Raw genomic sequence first — 16,661 nt, forward strand, 5'->3', positions numbered from 1 at the left:
CACCCATCCTCATCGATGCCCGCACGACTCGCTTCGGTAGAACATGGTACGGTATTGGGTGTCAGAAGAAATCATGGATGCTAGCGCGGTCCGTGGGGGACGAGTGGGAGAATGAAAGCCACCTATCCTGCACTACCACGAAGATGCACGACCACCGACGCTACTTTTAGCCGAGTTGTCCAATCAACCAGGGAATCCATGGCACCACACGTAAGGAAAGTATCTGATACCAATAATAAAATTTTTAAAAAAATCAAATACGCCGTTTATATAGAGCCATTGCCCAACAGTTCACCTATCCTAACGCAACACTGATAGTCCAATTGTCATGAACAGAAATGATTTTTTGAACAAAATGGCAGCCAGCTAGTAAGATCCGGTGTGCTACGATCTCTTGACTTGAATCAACTGTCTTTTTGGTGCCTAGATCACGAGGGTTGGCAGCAGGAGACGATGCGGTTGGTTAGTAAGGTGGGTTCAGCCATGCTCATGCATGCCACATCTGTGAATGTTCGATGCCAACCCCCAAAAAGCTCAGCAGTGATTCTGTCCATTATATTTTAGCTTTGTTGTTTCCCTAAACATTTTTCCTCACGGATTTTGTTCTTACTGAGCCCTTTCTTAGGAAAAAAAATCCCAGGCATAATTTCTGCTGATTGATTATTCTATCTGGTTGCTATCATTTATCAGTCCACAAAAGCTACTGTGTGTATGAATGAAATATGTATTGTAGAATCCATGGAAGAGTCAGAACTCAGACACCACTGACGTAGAATTTTGTGTTTGTGCGCGTGTCTCTCTTTTTTTATAAGTGTGTCTCTTTAGTATTATATATTGGGCATTTCTAAGCAGAAGTGTAAAACAGGATGATTTATCTATATCTATATTTTTATAAAATAAATAATTTTTATCATATATCTTACACGATCAAATGATATCAAAATTAGTCTCTTCTCTCCTCTTTTATTTTTTTTGGAAACTTAAAATAAATTTTAAAACCTGCAATTAATAGACACTATCAGTATTTAAAAGTATTAATACATAATTATTTCCTTCTATATATGGGTGCATCATCAGTTTTTTATTTTTAGTTATTTTTTCTGTGAATTTTTGTTTTTAATTATAATATTATTGATCTCACTGTGTAGAACACTTGTATGGTTGCTAGTGTGAGAAGAGAGAGAAAAAAACTAGTAAATTCGATACGAAAAGGGAAAACTGCAAACCCCCTCCCCCCCCCCCCCAAAAGTCACTGGATTTTGACTTCCCTCCAAAAGTTGTTTTGTTGCAAAAAAAAAAAAATCCCCAAAATTTTGACTTTGTTGCAAAAACCCCTCTAAAAATTCAAAAAATAAAAAAATTCTAAAAAAAACTAGAGACAATTCTAAGACCTTCTGTGAAATTTGTTTTCAAAAATAATATCCTTTGCATCATATTTCATGGAGAAGAAGTTTGGAAAAAAAAAGAAAAATGTGCAGCTCATTTATTAACTCATGTTATTTTAACTTTCTCATGTCTACCATTATTTTTCCTACACAAATAATTGTTTAATTAAACTAATAAAAGTGGTTTCACTAATTTTGGATGTGTTATGGATTAGTTATGAATTAATCTATCTGCAACACATTTACTCAATCTTGCACGTTACAATAACTATTTCAAGATTTCATGTATTTTTACAAGATAGAGGATCATGTAAGAAGACTAAAAAATTTTGTTTCATGATTTTTGGATTAGTAAATAATTAACTATGCATTTAACTCGAATTAATAAATGAGTTGCACATTTTTCTTTTTTTTCAAACTTACTCTCCATGAAATATGATGCAAAGGATATTATTTTTGAAAACAAATTTCACAAAAGGTCTTATAATTGTCTCTAGTTTTTTTAGAATTTTTTGTGATTTTTTTAAATTTTTTTGAATTTTTTGGGGTGTTTTTGCAACAAAATCAAACCTTTGAGGGGGTTTTTGCAACAAAATAACTTTGGGGGAAGTCAAAATCCAAGTGACTTTTGGGGTTTTTTTGCATTTATCCCATACGAAAAAGGGGAAAACGGCAAATGAAAGGACCAAAGAAAAAAAGAAAAGAAAAGGAAACTTGACTGGCATTGAGGTCAAACCAAACCAGCATCCTTTCCTTGCGTATAAATACAGTCTCCACTGCCCCCAAGCTGGCACCACCACCCAAGGCAGGAGCGCCGATTCACTCCGCACAGCCCTCCTCCCCCTGCCCCGGTTGCCAGATCCAAGGAGCTCCGGAACCTCTCCAATGGCGGTCAAGGTCTACGTCGTGTAAGCATGAACGCCCACCCCTTTATTGGAATTACTGGATTATTCTCGTGATTTTCGTCGAGTCGTCGTCCGCTCCCTGAGTTTTCTCTGATTTTTTTTTCAGAGAAGACATTTATAATTTCAGTTTCTTTCTTGTGTTTGGTATATGCGTCCGTATCGCGCTTGTTGTCGATTCTTAGGGTTCTAACATAGTTCGATAATCTGGAAACCTTTACCGAGTCTAGTCCTAGAGGACGAATTCTCGAGAAGTCGGGATAGATAATCAATTTTGGCCACTCAGATGTAGCATGGCTTCAATTCTGACCGCTCTGTTCGTCGATGGGATCAGTAGACGATGCAGGAGCGATTCCAGTCGGAACACACAGGATGATTCTAGTGTTATACTAGTAAAGAATTGGGAGGAAAAAAAAAAATCGGATTTTCAGTGCTTCGGTGTTGATTTTTGGCTGTCAGGGTCTCAATCATGACGGTAGGTCTCGGTCCTTGACGGAATTGATGCCTCCTTAATGGTCCTTCACGGAATCCACGCGCTCCTCCCGATCTGCGGCTCGGTGGCGCGTAGACTCGGCGGCGGAGCGCTTGGCATCGGGCGCCGCCGACACGCGAACTCGTGCCGCATGGGAACTAGTCGGGGAACGACGGCCGGATTTGGGGAAGAAGAAGACAAGATCTGGCCAGGGAGCGCACACGCGAGCGCAGCGCAGCCGCGAGGGACAAGGAGCTCGGCGGCGATTCCACCACCAGCAAGGCGAGCTAGCCGCGTTGCTAAGCTCGCCGCAGGGTTGCTAGCCGGATTCGCCTCGGCAACCCAACCCAATCCAACCCGATTTTTAGTTGAGCCCGCTTCAGCCCATCCCAAACGAACCTAAATAAGAACCCAACCCATTAAACCCAAAGAAACCCGCCCCATTAGCAGGCTTATTAATGGGGCCAAATAGTGGTAGCCTCCGGGCTCCGGCGCTAATTGTGGCCGTCTTTTCTTGCTTTTTTGTCAGCTTTGCTGATTGGCCCGGGAACGGAATTGTGTGCAATATCTCTAGTATAGAAACTAGCATGGTAACTAAAAGTAAAGCTTTTTTCAAAAAAAATAAAAGTAAAGCTAAAGTTTTCATTTTGGCATGAGAACGGAATTAGTTCCGTTATTAGGTTTAACACCTCGAGTCATGTAGCATCGATGCATCTGGAGAACACACTTCAACTCTGGATTGTGACTCGCAAAGAAAAACATCTGGATTAGGACTATAAAAAAGAAAATTGTGTGCAATATCTCTATCACTTTCGTATCATCTTCACTCTCTGCATTAATTACTAAAGATAAACAGTGGTCATTATTCCCGGCAATATTCATTTTTTTAAAAAATAAAGTTCTTTATATTTGTACTTGTCACAAATTAGAGCACTACTCAAAATTTCATAAGCACTTAGCACATGCCTGTGTTACACTGAACTAAATGTCGTCAACTGGTACTCAATTTTTTTTTACGAACTCTACTAACATTGCAGATGAAACAGTGTACAGTGCCGCCAAAACATAGAATATTTTATTCCCCTTTTCTCATACCAAAATGAAAAGTTTAGCTTTACTTTTAGTTACCATGCTAGTTTCTATACTCTTATCTATATGTATGGAAGTGGTGCGATTAAACTTGGATGTCACTTCCATTGTGTTGATTTACTTCCCAGTGCCACACCAACAATTTGGATCTTTACTTTTCTCCATAGTCTGGTCTAGCTGTTTCTTTATGAGAGAAAAAATCCACTGATTCAAAAATATCTTAGACAAATGAAAAGAGAGTCATATAGGCTTCTGTTTTATTCCCTTTGAGAGAGTTGTTGATCAACTCCTGCTTCAGTTGCACAGTAAACTTTAACATAAGTTGTCGTCTTCAGCCTTCAGTTTTTGGTTCATGGACCACATTTTTAGTTGCAAACTTATTTGTGCTAGCAAGACCATTTCTTCTTTCAACGTTGTCTCCTTTTGTTCTCTTGAGTTGTTAATTGTAACAATGCCTATTGTATAATGGAAGTTTTGAACTAGTTTATGGTTTGCTTGTCTTGTTCATTAGGCTTTCTAACTACCAAAATAAGAATTCAGCAATTCTGAAGACTAGGAACACTTGGATATAGTTAAATCCACATCTGCACCGACACAGAAAATAAGGAACATATGTATACATTTCTTCTAGAAGTAGGTCTTCCCCAAGCTTCTTGCTTGTGATATACTGCTTTGCGGGTCCACTGCATGCAAAGCATCTTTTCTGGAAGAAAATAAAGGTGAAAGTGATATGCTTAACTAAGAAGGTAACCTGACAGTTTTGCTTCCTTTTCTGTCATTAGTCCTCATTAAAATAATAACTTTTGTATCTTATTCTCTTCTTTGTATGCTTGACTCTTTCATCACTTTCAAATTAAGGCAAAGAAAGAAAGCTAGCTTTACTGAGTAGTTGAATGATGTGTCAGTATGAAGTATGAGCATCGGAACACAGGGCGTTTTCAAAAAAAAATAAAATAAAATCAGAACATAGGCACCTACCTATCAATTTATCATTATATGTTTCATGTTATTGATGGCTTTATTCTTCATCTCAAAGCATGCTTTTCGTAAAGTATGGAGCATAAATGAGTTCCATATGCACTATGGTGATTAAAAGGGGAGAAAAATATAATTATTATGTCAAGTCAGAAAAGAGAGTTATATTTTGGTAGTTGAGTACTTGGAGTTGGAGCAGAACTTCTAAAACACTTTGTCAATTATCCAACAGGTACTATTCCACTTATGGACACGTTGGTAAACTAGCTGAAGAGATCAAGAAAGGTGCTTCATCTGTTGAAGGTGTCGAGGCTAAAATATGGCAGGTCAGCCCTGATGTTCTTGTTGTAACATAAATCACTACAAATATAAAGTTTTGTAAGGTTGAAAGACATTTGCACTTGTCAGGCTCAAGACTAGCACCTAAGGTGTTTGAAATGCTCTAACACTTCATAAATGCAAATTTGGATCTGAAATTGCTGATACTACTTTTTCATTCTTGTCTCGACTTATCATCTTCAAGGTCCCTGAAACTCTCCCTGAGGAAGTACTTGGAAAGATGGGCGCACCTCCTAAGCCCGATGTTCCAATCATCACACCAGAAGAACTTGCTGAGGCAGACGGAATCCTCTTTGGGTTCCCAACAAGGTTTGGCATGATGGCAGCGCAAATGAAGGCATTCTTCGATGCAACTGGTGGCCTCTGGAGGGAGCAGAGCCTTGCAGGCAAACCCGCTGGCATCTTCTTCAGCACCGGAACTCAGGGTGGCGGGCAAGAGACTACACCGTAAGTACCATTCGGCATCTTTGCTCAAAGACCTTATATCCAAAGATCATCGCTGATCATGTTACCGACTGATTTTACTTCTTATTACTCCTCTCAGGCTGACAGCAATAACCCAATTGACTCATCACGGCATGGTGTTTGTGCCGGTGGGATACACCTTCGGTGCTAAGCTTTTTGGCATGGACCAAGTCCAGGGTGGCAGCCCCTACGGTGCCGGCACATTCGCCGCCGACGGCTCGAGGTGGCCCAGTGAGATGGAGCTGGAGCACGCCTTCCACCAGGGGAAGTACTTCGCAGGCATCGCAAAGAAGCTCAAAGGGTCTGCCTGATCTCCGCCTTTGGCACACATATCGTAAAACAGTTACAGCTTTACCATACCGTCAATAGCTGTGTTCTGTTCTCTCGTGGTGTCTCGATGCTATCTGGCTATGTGGAACTTCCCTAGCCGTATGATACGATTTTCGTGCTATGGTGAATTGGTTGTAATCTGTAATTGGAACATTGTGTTTCTCGTCCCATAAATATTGATCGCTCAAGTAAACGACATCCTGGTCGTTCTGCGATGTCTTGTCCTCGGTCTTCCTGGGCTGGAGCTACTGCAGCTAGGTTATTAGGTTTGTGTCTTGTCAGATGTCACAGTTCTCCAACCCAAATGCTGAGAACGACGGAAATATGCATGTGCGAAATTTCGAAGGATGCAGATTGGACTGAACAGATGGTGCAGTTGGTTTGCTGCATGCCTGCATCGCCTGTGCCTGTCTCCGGTGGAAAACAGGCTGCTGAGAATGGCTGGGCTATGGTTGAGGCCCAGCAAGGGATCTGAGCTTTTCCTGGGCAAGGCCGAGGCCGCCCTTCAGAATGTCAACCAGCGGATACGCATGCCTTGATCTCCTTCCACCACGTGTCCACTCCTCCTCGATTCCCGCTCACTTGACTCAGGCTCCACGTTTCATGGGCAGCAGAAGCCCAGCAGGCACCGCAACCATGCTCCGACGGTCACGTCCTTTTCATGGGTCTCGCCACATCTGTGCTACGATCACACAGTGAAAGCCCCCATGCTTTTGAAACATTTTACTAGATTCTAGTTCAAAAAAGAGAGCTTTTTTATCCGTGACAAAAACTATTTATTAGAGACTTAAAAACATTTAACCAGGCAATTTTTTACTAGAGATTAAAAACATTATTTGACCAGAGAACTTTTTACTAGATATAAGAAAGTAGTATTTACTAGAGATGAAAAACATTTGGCTAGAGAGCTTTTTACTGGATATCAAAAACTTTTTACTAAAGACAAAACATTCAAGCAACGAACTTTCAAAACTAAACGCAAGAGCACGTTTACTCTAGCACAAACGAGTGAGAGAGAAAAAAAACTGACACACGCACATACTTGCTCCTCACCTGCACGAGCCTAGCGAAAGCTGCAGCCAGATCACGAGAACAACGGGGCTGCCGGGAAGTCACAAGAGCAATGGGGACGATCAGCTGCTATGGCGAGCCGGGAAGGAGGAGGGCGAGCCACGACAGGGCGTGCTGGAGGCGGTGGCGGTGGCGGTGGCGGTACGGTGGCGGCGGAGTAGGCGACACGGTGGGAAAGCAGAGCAGGTGATAGAGTGACCTCACCCTGACGTTGGAGTGAGATCGCCTACAGGCTACACCGTACAACTTGTCTAGATGTACTGGATCGAGCATTGCTTTCGAGCGTGGCTCCGCTTTGGCCCTCTTCCAAAGGCGCACTCGCTAATAATGATGCGTTACGCACTGATTAATACGTAATTAAGGCGGCAACACAACTTAATTTACTAGTAACTAGTAGAGTCTTCTACGTGGACCACTCGTGTTCGGCAATCGAAGTAGGGTGTATTTGATTGGAGAGCTGAGTGGTATGCCTGAGAAAAACTGGTGCCTCAAGGTAGGCAGCATGAGAATCTGATGTTATTTGGCTGGTTAGGCAAGCTTGTGAGTGATGCGTTTGGTTGGTGATGTGTGACTCGTGAGCCAAGGTTGCAGAGAGGCGAGGCGTGCAGGCTGGGTGGGCGCGCGGGGTGCGGGCCGACCAGCTGGAGAAGCATGAGGTGCTGGGATCAGGCAAAGGTGGCGGGATGCGATAGGAAGCAAGCGGAGAGGCGGCAGTGGGCAGAGAGAATTAGTCTGTTTAGCGCGTCTATACCGTCCTCGTTTTTTTACATAGAATATGATAAAAAAAAGATAAAAAAATTAGGTTCACCAATTTAGAATATCTCAATATTTATTTATGAATTTATCAATATTTAATATATTTATTTAATTATGGAGAAAACAATATTATTTTTATGTATACACATAATTTTAGCATGTAGATAACAGTAGTACGAAACTAACAAAATTTGTTTCATGTTTTTTGAGATTTATATATTTTTCTTTGCATTTTAGATTATTTCAGTCGATTTATCAATATAACTAATATTCCTTTCGATATTTTTTAGAATTTCCCGAAAATAAAATTATATTATATGTGTAATCTATGTATATATACGTATATATACATATATGTATACATATACGTATACATATATATGTGTATCCGTATATCTATATATACACATATGTGGGACCACTGCTACAGTGCCTACAGTACCCGGACCACTGAGAGCGCTCGAAATCTTAGCTCGATAATATATGTTATAGATTCATAATGCTGGGATCAGGCAGAGAGGCGACGGGATGCGGCCATGCGGACGGAGAGGCGGTGGAGTGCGAAGAGAAGGCGACGAAGAGGCAATGAGATGTGGGTGGAGAGGCAATAGCAAGCGGAGAGGAGGTGGCGAAGAGAAGTGAGACCCACAGGCGGCGGGCCAATTGGCCATTATCAGCAGGCAAAGATGAGGTGTCCCTGCGGGATGTCAGGATCTGAGGGCGGATAGCCGGAGAGGCGGTGTCACTGTGGGACCTGAGGGCGAAGAGTTTGTGATGGGCTGGGCCACTGAGAAATCGTGACTAGGATTTGTGATGGGATGGGATGGCCACCGAACCACTGAGCCACTCGCGAGCTAACTCGGGCTTAGCTCAATTGGCCACCGAGTTGGGAGGGCGGCTCGGGTTCGACTCGTTTGGTCATCTAGTCAAGCCCGAGCTAGTTTACAAGTCCTGAGCTTTATTTCCAGCCTTATCTAAGATTAGAATAAATCTTACGTGCTTTAATGAATACAATATAAATAAAATATTATCTTAAATTTTTGTTAGATAGGTTGTCATGGACCAAAATACATGTGATTTAAGAAATAAATATCATTAACAATCTTCAATAATTTTGTCATTTCTAATTATCTCACACGCATATATCTGCATCCATCTTTAATGTCTTCATTGGCCAAAATAATCCCATAGAGAAGTAAAAAGGAAGTTAACAGAGCTAAATGATTGCAGCAGAAAACAACCATTCCGTGCATACAATGTTTTCCGGACTCCATTGGCATTTAAGGTCATGAACCAACAACAATAAGCAATGGAATGAACAGGGATTAGTGGATGTGAGTGAGCTGGCTGAGCCAGGCGTCCATTTCCTTGCGCCTGAGCCTGAGAAGGGTGCCTGAGACAGACACCACACCAGGATGGCCACCAAACATCATGCAGGCAGAGCACTCGGGGACGACGCAGCAGGCCAGGCAAAATTATGTCAGAGTGGCAACCAAACACACCGTAAGAACAAGCAGAACTCCGTGGACGACTCCGGTTTGGAGGATTGCAGCACGGATAGGTTAACCCGGGCTACCGGCCGGAGGGAGCCAGGGAGGGTGGGCATAGCGCCGTTCCCGATCTGACGCGTGCACGCGTGCGCACCATGGATGCACTTTTGCAGCGAAAGGACACTGTAACAGGCAGCTGCGCCTGCAGGTAACCAGGGAAGGAAATTCTAACCAGAGCCTCCCGGCCGCCTGAACCAAGGAGGCCCACATACCGCACCGCATCTTGCTGCTCCTCCCACGACTTTATCACATGTGCATGCACCAGCTAGCCATTGCTATTGTCATTGCCATTGCCATTGCTAGACACAGGTCTTTCATAGAAAGAACTCGGCGAAAAGGAAACCATAGCCTTCCTTCTGCCAGGTCTCGCAAGCTAGCTAGCTCCTGCATGCTATGCTTAGCCACCGATGCTGTGCGTACGTACAAGAATATTTCAGGAATCAAGCTCCAAGTTCCTGGATCCCGTGCTGCTGTCCACCGGGCGTGCATCTTGGTACTTGGTAGGCAGTGCTAGCCTGCTAGGTTATGTACGAAAGGATGCATACAATAGATTTAATAATAACATTAAAATTTACAATATGTGCAGGTGTAATTACTCGGCCCTGCTTGAAACGCAGCATTATAAAAGGAGTAAAAAAAACACTGGCAAATTGCCTATGAAGTTGCATAATTGACACAATAAAAACTGTGTTTGAAAATTTCACTTTAGACCATATACTAGTGCACTTGGTGTATTTTCAATCACATTTAACAATAATGTCATTTTGAATCATATATTTAATGATAATCTTTTAGTTTGCACCGTATTTAAGGATTGAGCATTTTGTCGTGCTCATATGACGAGCAATTATATCCACCTCAGTTCCACAATCCAACCAGGATAGTGGACTATTTTCCAGTCCAAACTTTCTTTCTCTCGGTTCATTATTCATTATTTGCTTCATATTTGGTCTCAAGTTGCTAGAGTTGTCTCTCCATATCAGGCCTACAGAGTCCAATTACAACTGCTCACATACTTCATCATCTGCTTATATTCCTCGCTGACGTTGCCACCTCAAGTTGTCGCATTCATATAAGTTCCTTTCCAGCCATGTTTACCTTATCGCTGCATCTCCTAAAGTGACCACCTGCACTACCTCGGCCATGTCTACCTCACTGTCGATCTGGCGCCTATCTCTGTAATGCTAGTGAACATGTAATCAGAGGATCATATTACATGTAGTATGTTGACTTTTTGGATGGTCGCTGGTGCCATAAAGTTGATACCATATACGCGATATGGAGAGGTGGCTCTAGCAACTTAAGGCCAAAGTAGAAGCAGGTAATGAATAACTGAGAGAAAGAAAGTTTAGTATGAAAATAACAATCCATCCTCCTGATGAATATGTAAAGATGAGATGGATAAAACTGTTTGTCACGTGAATATGGTCAAATATCGATTCATTACACATGGTGCAAATTAAAATATTAGCATCAAATATATTGTTTGAAGTGGAAGTTATTATTAAATATGATTCACAGTGTACTAAATACACTTATGGTTCAAAGTGAAATTTACTCGTAGTTTTTTGCGACGTACAACTGTAATACCTACATATCTAAATTTTTATATATACATATTGATTATAGAAATGTAGCAATTGTGATTTACATACATATATTTGATTAATATACTTTGAAAATTTCCCCCACCAATATAAATGGCATACTGTACATACTATAACATCATAGGTCGCATTCATCTTAATTATCACCGACCCAGAACATGGTAGTATAAATAATATACTACAAGCTAACGGATAATTTTCTCTAAAAATATCTGTTGATGCCTAGTTATATACATGACGCCAGTAATCTGCCAGTTCAATACTTCTTCCGTTCAAGAATGTAAAGCATATTTTATTTTAAAAAATCATCAAAATTAAATTTTGACTATTAATTTATCTTATAGTATGTTGTTAATTGCTATAAAATCAATATCATATTAAATATATTTAAATATAAATCTATTGAAATAAAATATGTATAAATATACATATAATTTGACTTATTATCGATCAAAATTTATAAAATTTGATCTTTTTAAAATAAAATACGTCTTATATTCTTAAGTGGAGGAAGTACTTTTCGACATGACAAAGGATATGAATTTATGAACCTTGTTTGAAGTTAAAAGTACGTAGTGAACACACATCTACCATCTTATATATATTTATTCCCATGAAATATTTGCAAGTAATTTTTTTGTTAATGAAAACTGGATCAAACACAAATTTGAAAGAGGGGAACACATCGTAAAAAAGACAAGACAAATCAAGTAAGCTTCTTGATTTAAGTTTCTTAGTTAAAGTAAGAGTCAAATATGTATCCTTGTCTGATCATGATAAATCTAACATGCATATATATAAGTAGGGTGAAGGAGTCTATTTTTATAACCAAGCAAAAGAAAATGAAAAACAGAAATATAAAGAAAGAGGAGGTGTGATATGTATCTCCGGCCAAAGTACGAATCGACCAAGTTCTAGCATATATATATGTGAGTTTTGCGCGAGTTGCAATGTATACATAAGATCAGGGAGAGTTTGTCAACTTGCCGTATCTTGCAATTTTTGCCATATTCGCAAGTGCAGCTTGAATCCAATCTGTACATCAAGGCCCTGGGCGAAGAACCAACACCAACCATTTGCGCTAATCCCTCCTTTTCCTTTCAAATGTTGGCACCTGCCCCCAACTTTCCCTGACGCCAACCTGTTCATACTATATACAATGCTAATTATATATAGTTAGCATGCATTATTCGTTTGCAAAGTTGCTATATACGAGCATATATAGATTCCCCAGCCCATCATTCTCTTCTGCACTTGATCCAGCATGTTATATACTTACGTTAGCCTGTCCTAGAAGGCACAATATCATATACTTTTCTCCCTTTCAAAACATCCTTCGATTGCTTGGAAGATCGTAACTTTTTTTTTCTTTTCTTCCCAGGCTAGTCAGCTAGCTACTAATAAATTGATCGGTTGATCACCATATGTACATAACTTAGTTTGATAAAAAAAAAAACACATGCCTTTGCTTTGCTTTAGCTGCAACACTCTGTGCGTTTGTTTGTAATCTACAAACAAGTACACACGTTGCATTAGCGCGTGTACCCTGTACCAACTACCAAGCTAAACCACCTATATCTCTACCGAAATGTGCCTCCAAATGTAGGGTGCCAGAACTCCGGTACCGTCTCGCTCGCCACCGTGTACGTGCTCGCCACCGGGACAAGGCACAGGCCCCGGCTGCGCAGATCCTGCTTCGTGTCGCCGTTATCCTTGGCGTCCTCGTGGCCCTGCTAGTTGACGAGCAAAATGCTATGAACATATGCAAACGAAGAACTGCTAAACACCGATGACGGGGATAAATTCTTTTTGAGGGACTGGGAATAATAAAATTTTGATACTACCTTCTGCTGGAATTGCTGCAATGGAATCCCATTTTTCAAGTACGGAGAGCTCAGTGACTGCAGGCAGTATGTATGCAAGATATGACAGAGATTAGCTAAATTTGCCAATATAAACGAAAAATGTTGTATTGCAGGTGAGGCAGTCAAATGGCATTTTGGGTACGCACCGCAACTTGATCGTGAAGGAATTTGATGTATTGAATGGCCTCGTGGAGAACCGATGCGGTATCGGTCTAAAGTATGACCATAACCATAAGATGATACGTTAGGTCATTATCTGAGAAGAGTTCTAGACTTCTAGTCTAACATCACTTGTTCTCGCCGGTATTTGGAACGGCGAGGAAGGAGAGGAAGGAAATTGATACTCAGCAGAAAGAACTAATACCTTTCCAAAAGGCGAGACTAGTTGCTGGAGCGCAGTGATTCTGTCCCCGAGCTTCTCTTTCCTCACCTGCAGCGCAAAGGCGAGCAGGAAAAGAAAAAAAAATTATGGCAATTCAAACTCCAAGGTCACCATCCATCGATGCACGCACAGAAATGTCATTCATCAAAAGGAACAAAAAGAGACACTGAACTGCGAAAAGATTAAAGGAAAATCTACTCGGATCATGCACACGCCTCACCTTAAAAGTCGGCAGCGGCGATGGCGCCTCGATCCGTGGCCTTTTCGCGGCGGCAGGCGACTCGGAGACGCCTTTCCTCGTCGCTGGTGAGCCGGCGTCCTGGACAGACCCGGAATTGGAGTGCAAGAAAAAATTGAGGTTATGACTTGACGAAACCCTAGTTAGCTGGTAACTCATGCATGTCTTACCTTCACCATGAGGTTGTTGTTAGCGTTAGAGCTGCGGCTACTGGGCTTAGTCTTCAGGGCCTGCAAGAGAAGCTGTGACGGCAGCGGGCCACCGAAAGGCAAGTAACTGTCAGAAAAGAACTGCATCTGGGCGCCGCCTCCTTGCATCTGCGTAGACGCCGGCATCGAGGGCTTCAGCATCTGAGAGAACTGCAGCGATGCCGTGGCCTCGTAGCTGGCCGAGGACTGGCTGTCCCCGTACATCGAAATGTTATGTGCCGCCGTGGCGTCGAACAGGGCTTGCGACGGCGCCGTGACGTACGGTGGCGACGGCGCTAGCAGCGCCTGGTCGAGCAAGAAGCCGTCGCTCGTACCCCTGACTAATGGATTGTTCATCGTGGTCTCGTCGGCCGTCGGCTGAGCTCGAACCATGTCGTCTTGGAGCACGGCTTCGAAGCTTGTATCACTCCTCCCGCTCCTAAAACTCACGCAAGAGACAAGATCGGATGCTTTAGCCACTTAGAAAGTCAAAATATATGCATGGATGTGGAGGATGCACGAAGCTAATTGACTTAATTACAAGAAGGCTTGCGTCCAGTCCATGTGTGGATCACCGAGCGACGAAGCAGCATCGGACACTGGCCGATGCGTGGCGCTCCTGTAGGGGTCCTGGAAGGTTATGGAGCTCGTCGACTCGGCGCCTGCAGTGGGGGAGGTCCAGCCACAGGTGGTCCTATCCGTGACCGTGAGCGGCGCGGCCGAGCACGCCGACGTGCCGTGGCTCCTATGAGAAGTAGTACTCCACCACTCGTCGGCCATGGAGTGATGGATTGATCTCCCTAGCTCTCCTTGCGGTGGTGTTGTTTCGCTCGAGGTGTGGCAGAAAGCTGGTGGATGGAACGGGAAGGAAAGGGTGAGAGGAATCTGGGTATATAATGGTCTGTTCTGTAGCATCAAAACATTGTGGACTTGTTTGGGGAGGCTGACCATTGGAATGAGACCAATTAAGGGACGTAGCTAAATAGTCATGAGGGGTCTTACTCTTACATTCCCTTTTTCTTTTCTTAATTCGACATGTTTTGTCAAGTCATTAGGTGAAGGTTCTATTTGATTATGCATGGTTCATTCTTGGAAATGCAGGAGCTAATTAGCTTATTCATATTGGTCTCGTAAAAAATCATATTGGTTTTTACGTTGCTCGCCTTGATGCACCTTCTAAAACCACATCGCCAAAAGACTTGCAAGATCCAAACCTAGGGTTATAAGCATCCTAGATGGTGGTCGATAACTCAAAGATCATAGTTGATGTCATATACAATTTTGTCACTAAGGTCTTGTTTATTTTTAATTCTGATTATAAATTCTAGTCTTAAAAATAAAAGCAAAACAAATCATCATAATATAAAAACTGATTCTCACAATCCATAAGTCAAATTAATCTAGTGGTAAGGAGCTTTTATAATATATAATCTAGTGGTAAGGAGCTTTTATAGATTTACGACTGAATTCTTATTGTCTAAAGCTAAAACAAAGTATCTCCTGAATGTCTAGAAAATAATTTTTTATTAACCTGGCAGGGTTTTGGAGAACAGTGTGGCTTTCATATCAAAGTGATCACAAACGGACTAGTGGTAGACCACTAGTGCTTTCCAAAACTGACTTTGCTAGAGCTGTTGAACACAGTACTAACAGCTGCGCCCTTCGTGGCCGAGAGGTGCAGCTTTCCAAACTCATGAGAAATTTTATCCAAAGGCCACCTGAGGTAACAGAATGTGTGCAAGCTAGTCTTGAGCTGATAAGTTATATACAGCTGGTTGTCACTACCGCGTGTTGCATAATTCCTTAGACATGTTGACCTTAGCTAGCGCACGAGGTTGATTGATAAGTATTTGCTTGGGTACAAAGGGAAATCTTGTGGCTGCTTTGCTCTTCTGTGAAAAGTATGAAGGAGATGGTTAACTCACTCATGACCTTTCATATCGTTACAATTTACCATGTGAAATTATTCTACTTAATTTCCTTTTATCGGTCCTTCGCTTCCTCCCTCTTGGAATGGCTATTGAGCCACCTTTGGAGCAAAAGCGTTTGCTTGAGATACATCATGAGGCACAAAGTTCAGGAAACAGGGCAGTTACAAGCTACTAGCTAGCGATTTGGCAAGCGGTTGGCATAGGTATTCCTAACTCATAGACTCGGCTAATTTTTAGCGAGTCAGCGCTTTTAACGTATATTATCCAGCTCCATCGCCTGTCATTTAGGACACAGTAATGTAGAATAGGGTTTACTTTTCCAGCCGGTTACCGCCGAATTCCTGAAATTTCGGTTTTACTAGTGGGTTCCGGTAAAGGTTAATCAGGTCAAAAACAATAAGTTTGCTTTAAATTTGCTCCTAATTTCAAATTTTATTTGAAAATCTCATAAAAAATCTGGTTTTTGGTTTAACAGGTGACCTTCGATAAAATTTTGAAACCAAAAACATAAACCCTAATGTAGATATGGTTGTACTCTTGCGGGCCAAGTGATTGGGAGCAAAGAGCTCACCAGCCCACTCGATTCGACACTACATGAAAAAAGACATAAGTGACGGTGATAATCGTCATAGGTGATGGATCTCACACCTGTCATTCTGAACACGTCACTGATAACTAGTCATAAGTGATGGGTAAGGACCCGTCGTCACCAATAAGATCATTAATGACGAGTCATAATTGTGACATATCACTTATAAAAAGTCAAAGTGACGACTCGTCACTTATAATTAATGAATGTACAAGAAAAAGGTTAAAAATATTTTTTTTACCTGACCATCCGAACGCAGGGGATATCAACACTCGTCGTGTGTGACATGCTATTTTTCACACTGTTTTTAAACTTTGCATTCTGTAGGAATGGAACTCGCGACCTCCACTTGCGTGTGTTGCTCCTTAGCACCACACCCTCGCGTGCGTTCTGAAGGAAACCGAATATTTTATCCTTTTAACATTTTTTACCGAAGATCATAAGTAACGGGTCATAAGTGACGGGTCACGGTTATAACCCGTCACTAGTGACTTCTTTTTTATCGAATTGTAATTTGATATTTGACT

The 16,661-nt window shown here is 41.8% G+C and overlaps 2 protein-coding genes across 3 annotated transcripts; one reads left to right on the forward strand and one right to left on the reverse strand.

Annotated features, from left to right (window-relative positions):
* Positions 1–2,134: 2,134 nt before the first annotated feature.
* Positions 2,135–6,170, forward strand: LOC133908896 (NAD(P)H dehydrogenase (quinone) FQR1-like). Its single transcript, XM_062351107.1, has 4 exons — positions 2,135–2,293; positions 5,056–5,149; positions 5,347–5,609; positions 5,707–6,170. The coding sequence occupies exons 1-4, from the start codon at positions 2,271–2,273 to the stop codon at positions 5,936–5,938; spliced, it is 612 nt and encodes a 203-aa protein (XP_062207091.1). The 5' UTR covers positions 2,135–2,270; the 3' UTR covers positions 5,939–6,170.
* Positions 6,171–11,837: 5,667 nt separating this feature from the next.
* LOC133908897 (transcription factor bHLH112-like) lies at positions 11,838–14,552 on the reverse strand. 2 transcript variants are annotated; one of them, XM_062351108.1, is made up of 7 exons: positions 14,156–14,552; positions 13,597–14,053; positions 13,409–13,507; positions 13,171–13,236; positions 12,953–13,018; positions 12,786–12,842; positions 11,838–12,674 (listed from the first exon to the last, which is right to left on the reverse strand). In XM_062351108.1, exons 1-7 carry the CDS (start codon positions 14,527–14,529, stop codon positions 12,522–12,524), a joined length of 1,272 nt encoding a protein of 423 aa, XP_062207092.1. In that variant the 5' UTR covers positions 14,530–14,552; the 3' UTR covers positions 11,838–12,521. The 2 variants fall into 2 exon arrangements, with proteins under 2 accessions (XP_062207092.1, XP_062207093.1); XM_062351109.1 differs by having other exon boundaries at positions 11,839–12,671.
* Between the last annotated feature and the right edge of the window lie 2,109 nt (positions 14,553–16,661).

This window comes from Phragmites australis, chromosome 2 (genome assembly GCF_958298935.1).
Source record: "Phragmites australis chromosome 2, lpPhrAust1.1, whole genome shotgun sequence".
Lineage (NCBI taxonomy): Eukaryota > Viridiplantae > Streptophyta > Magnoliopsida > Poales > Poaceae > Phragmites > Phragmites australis.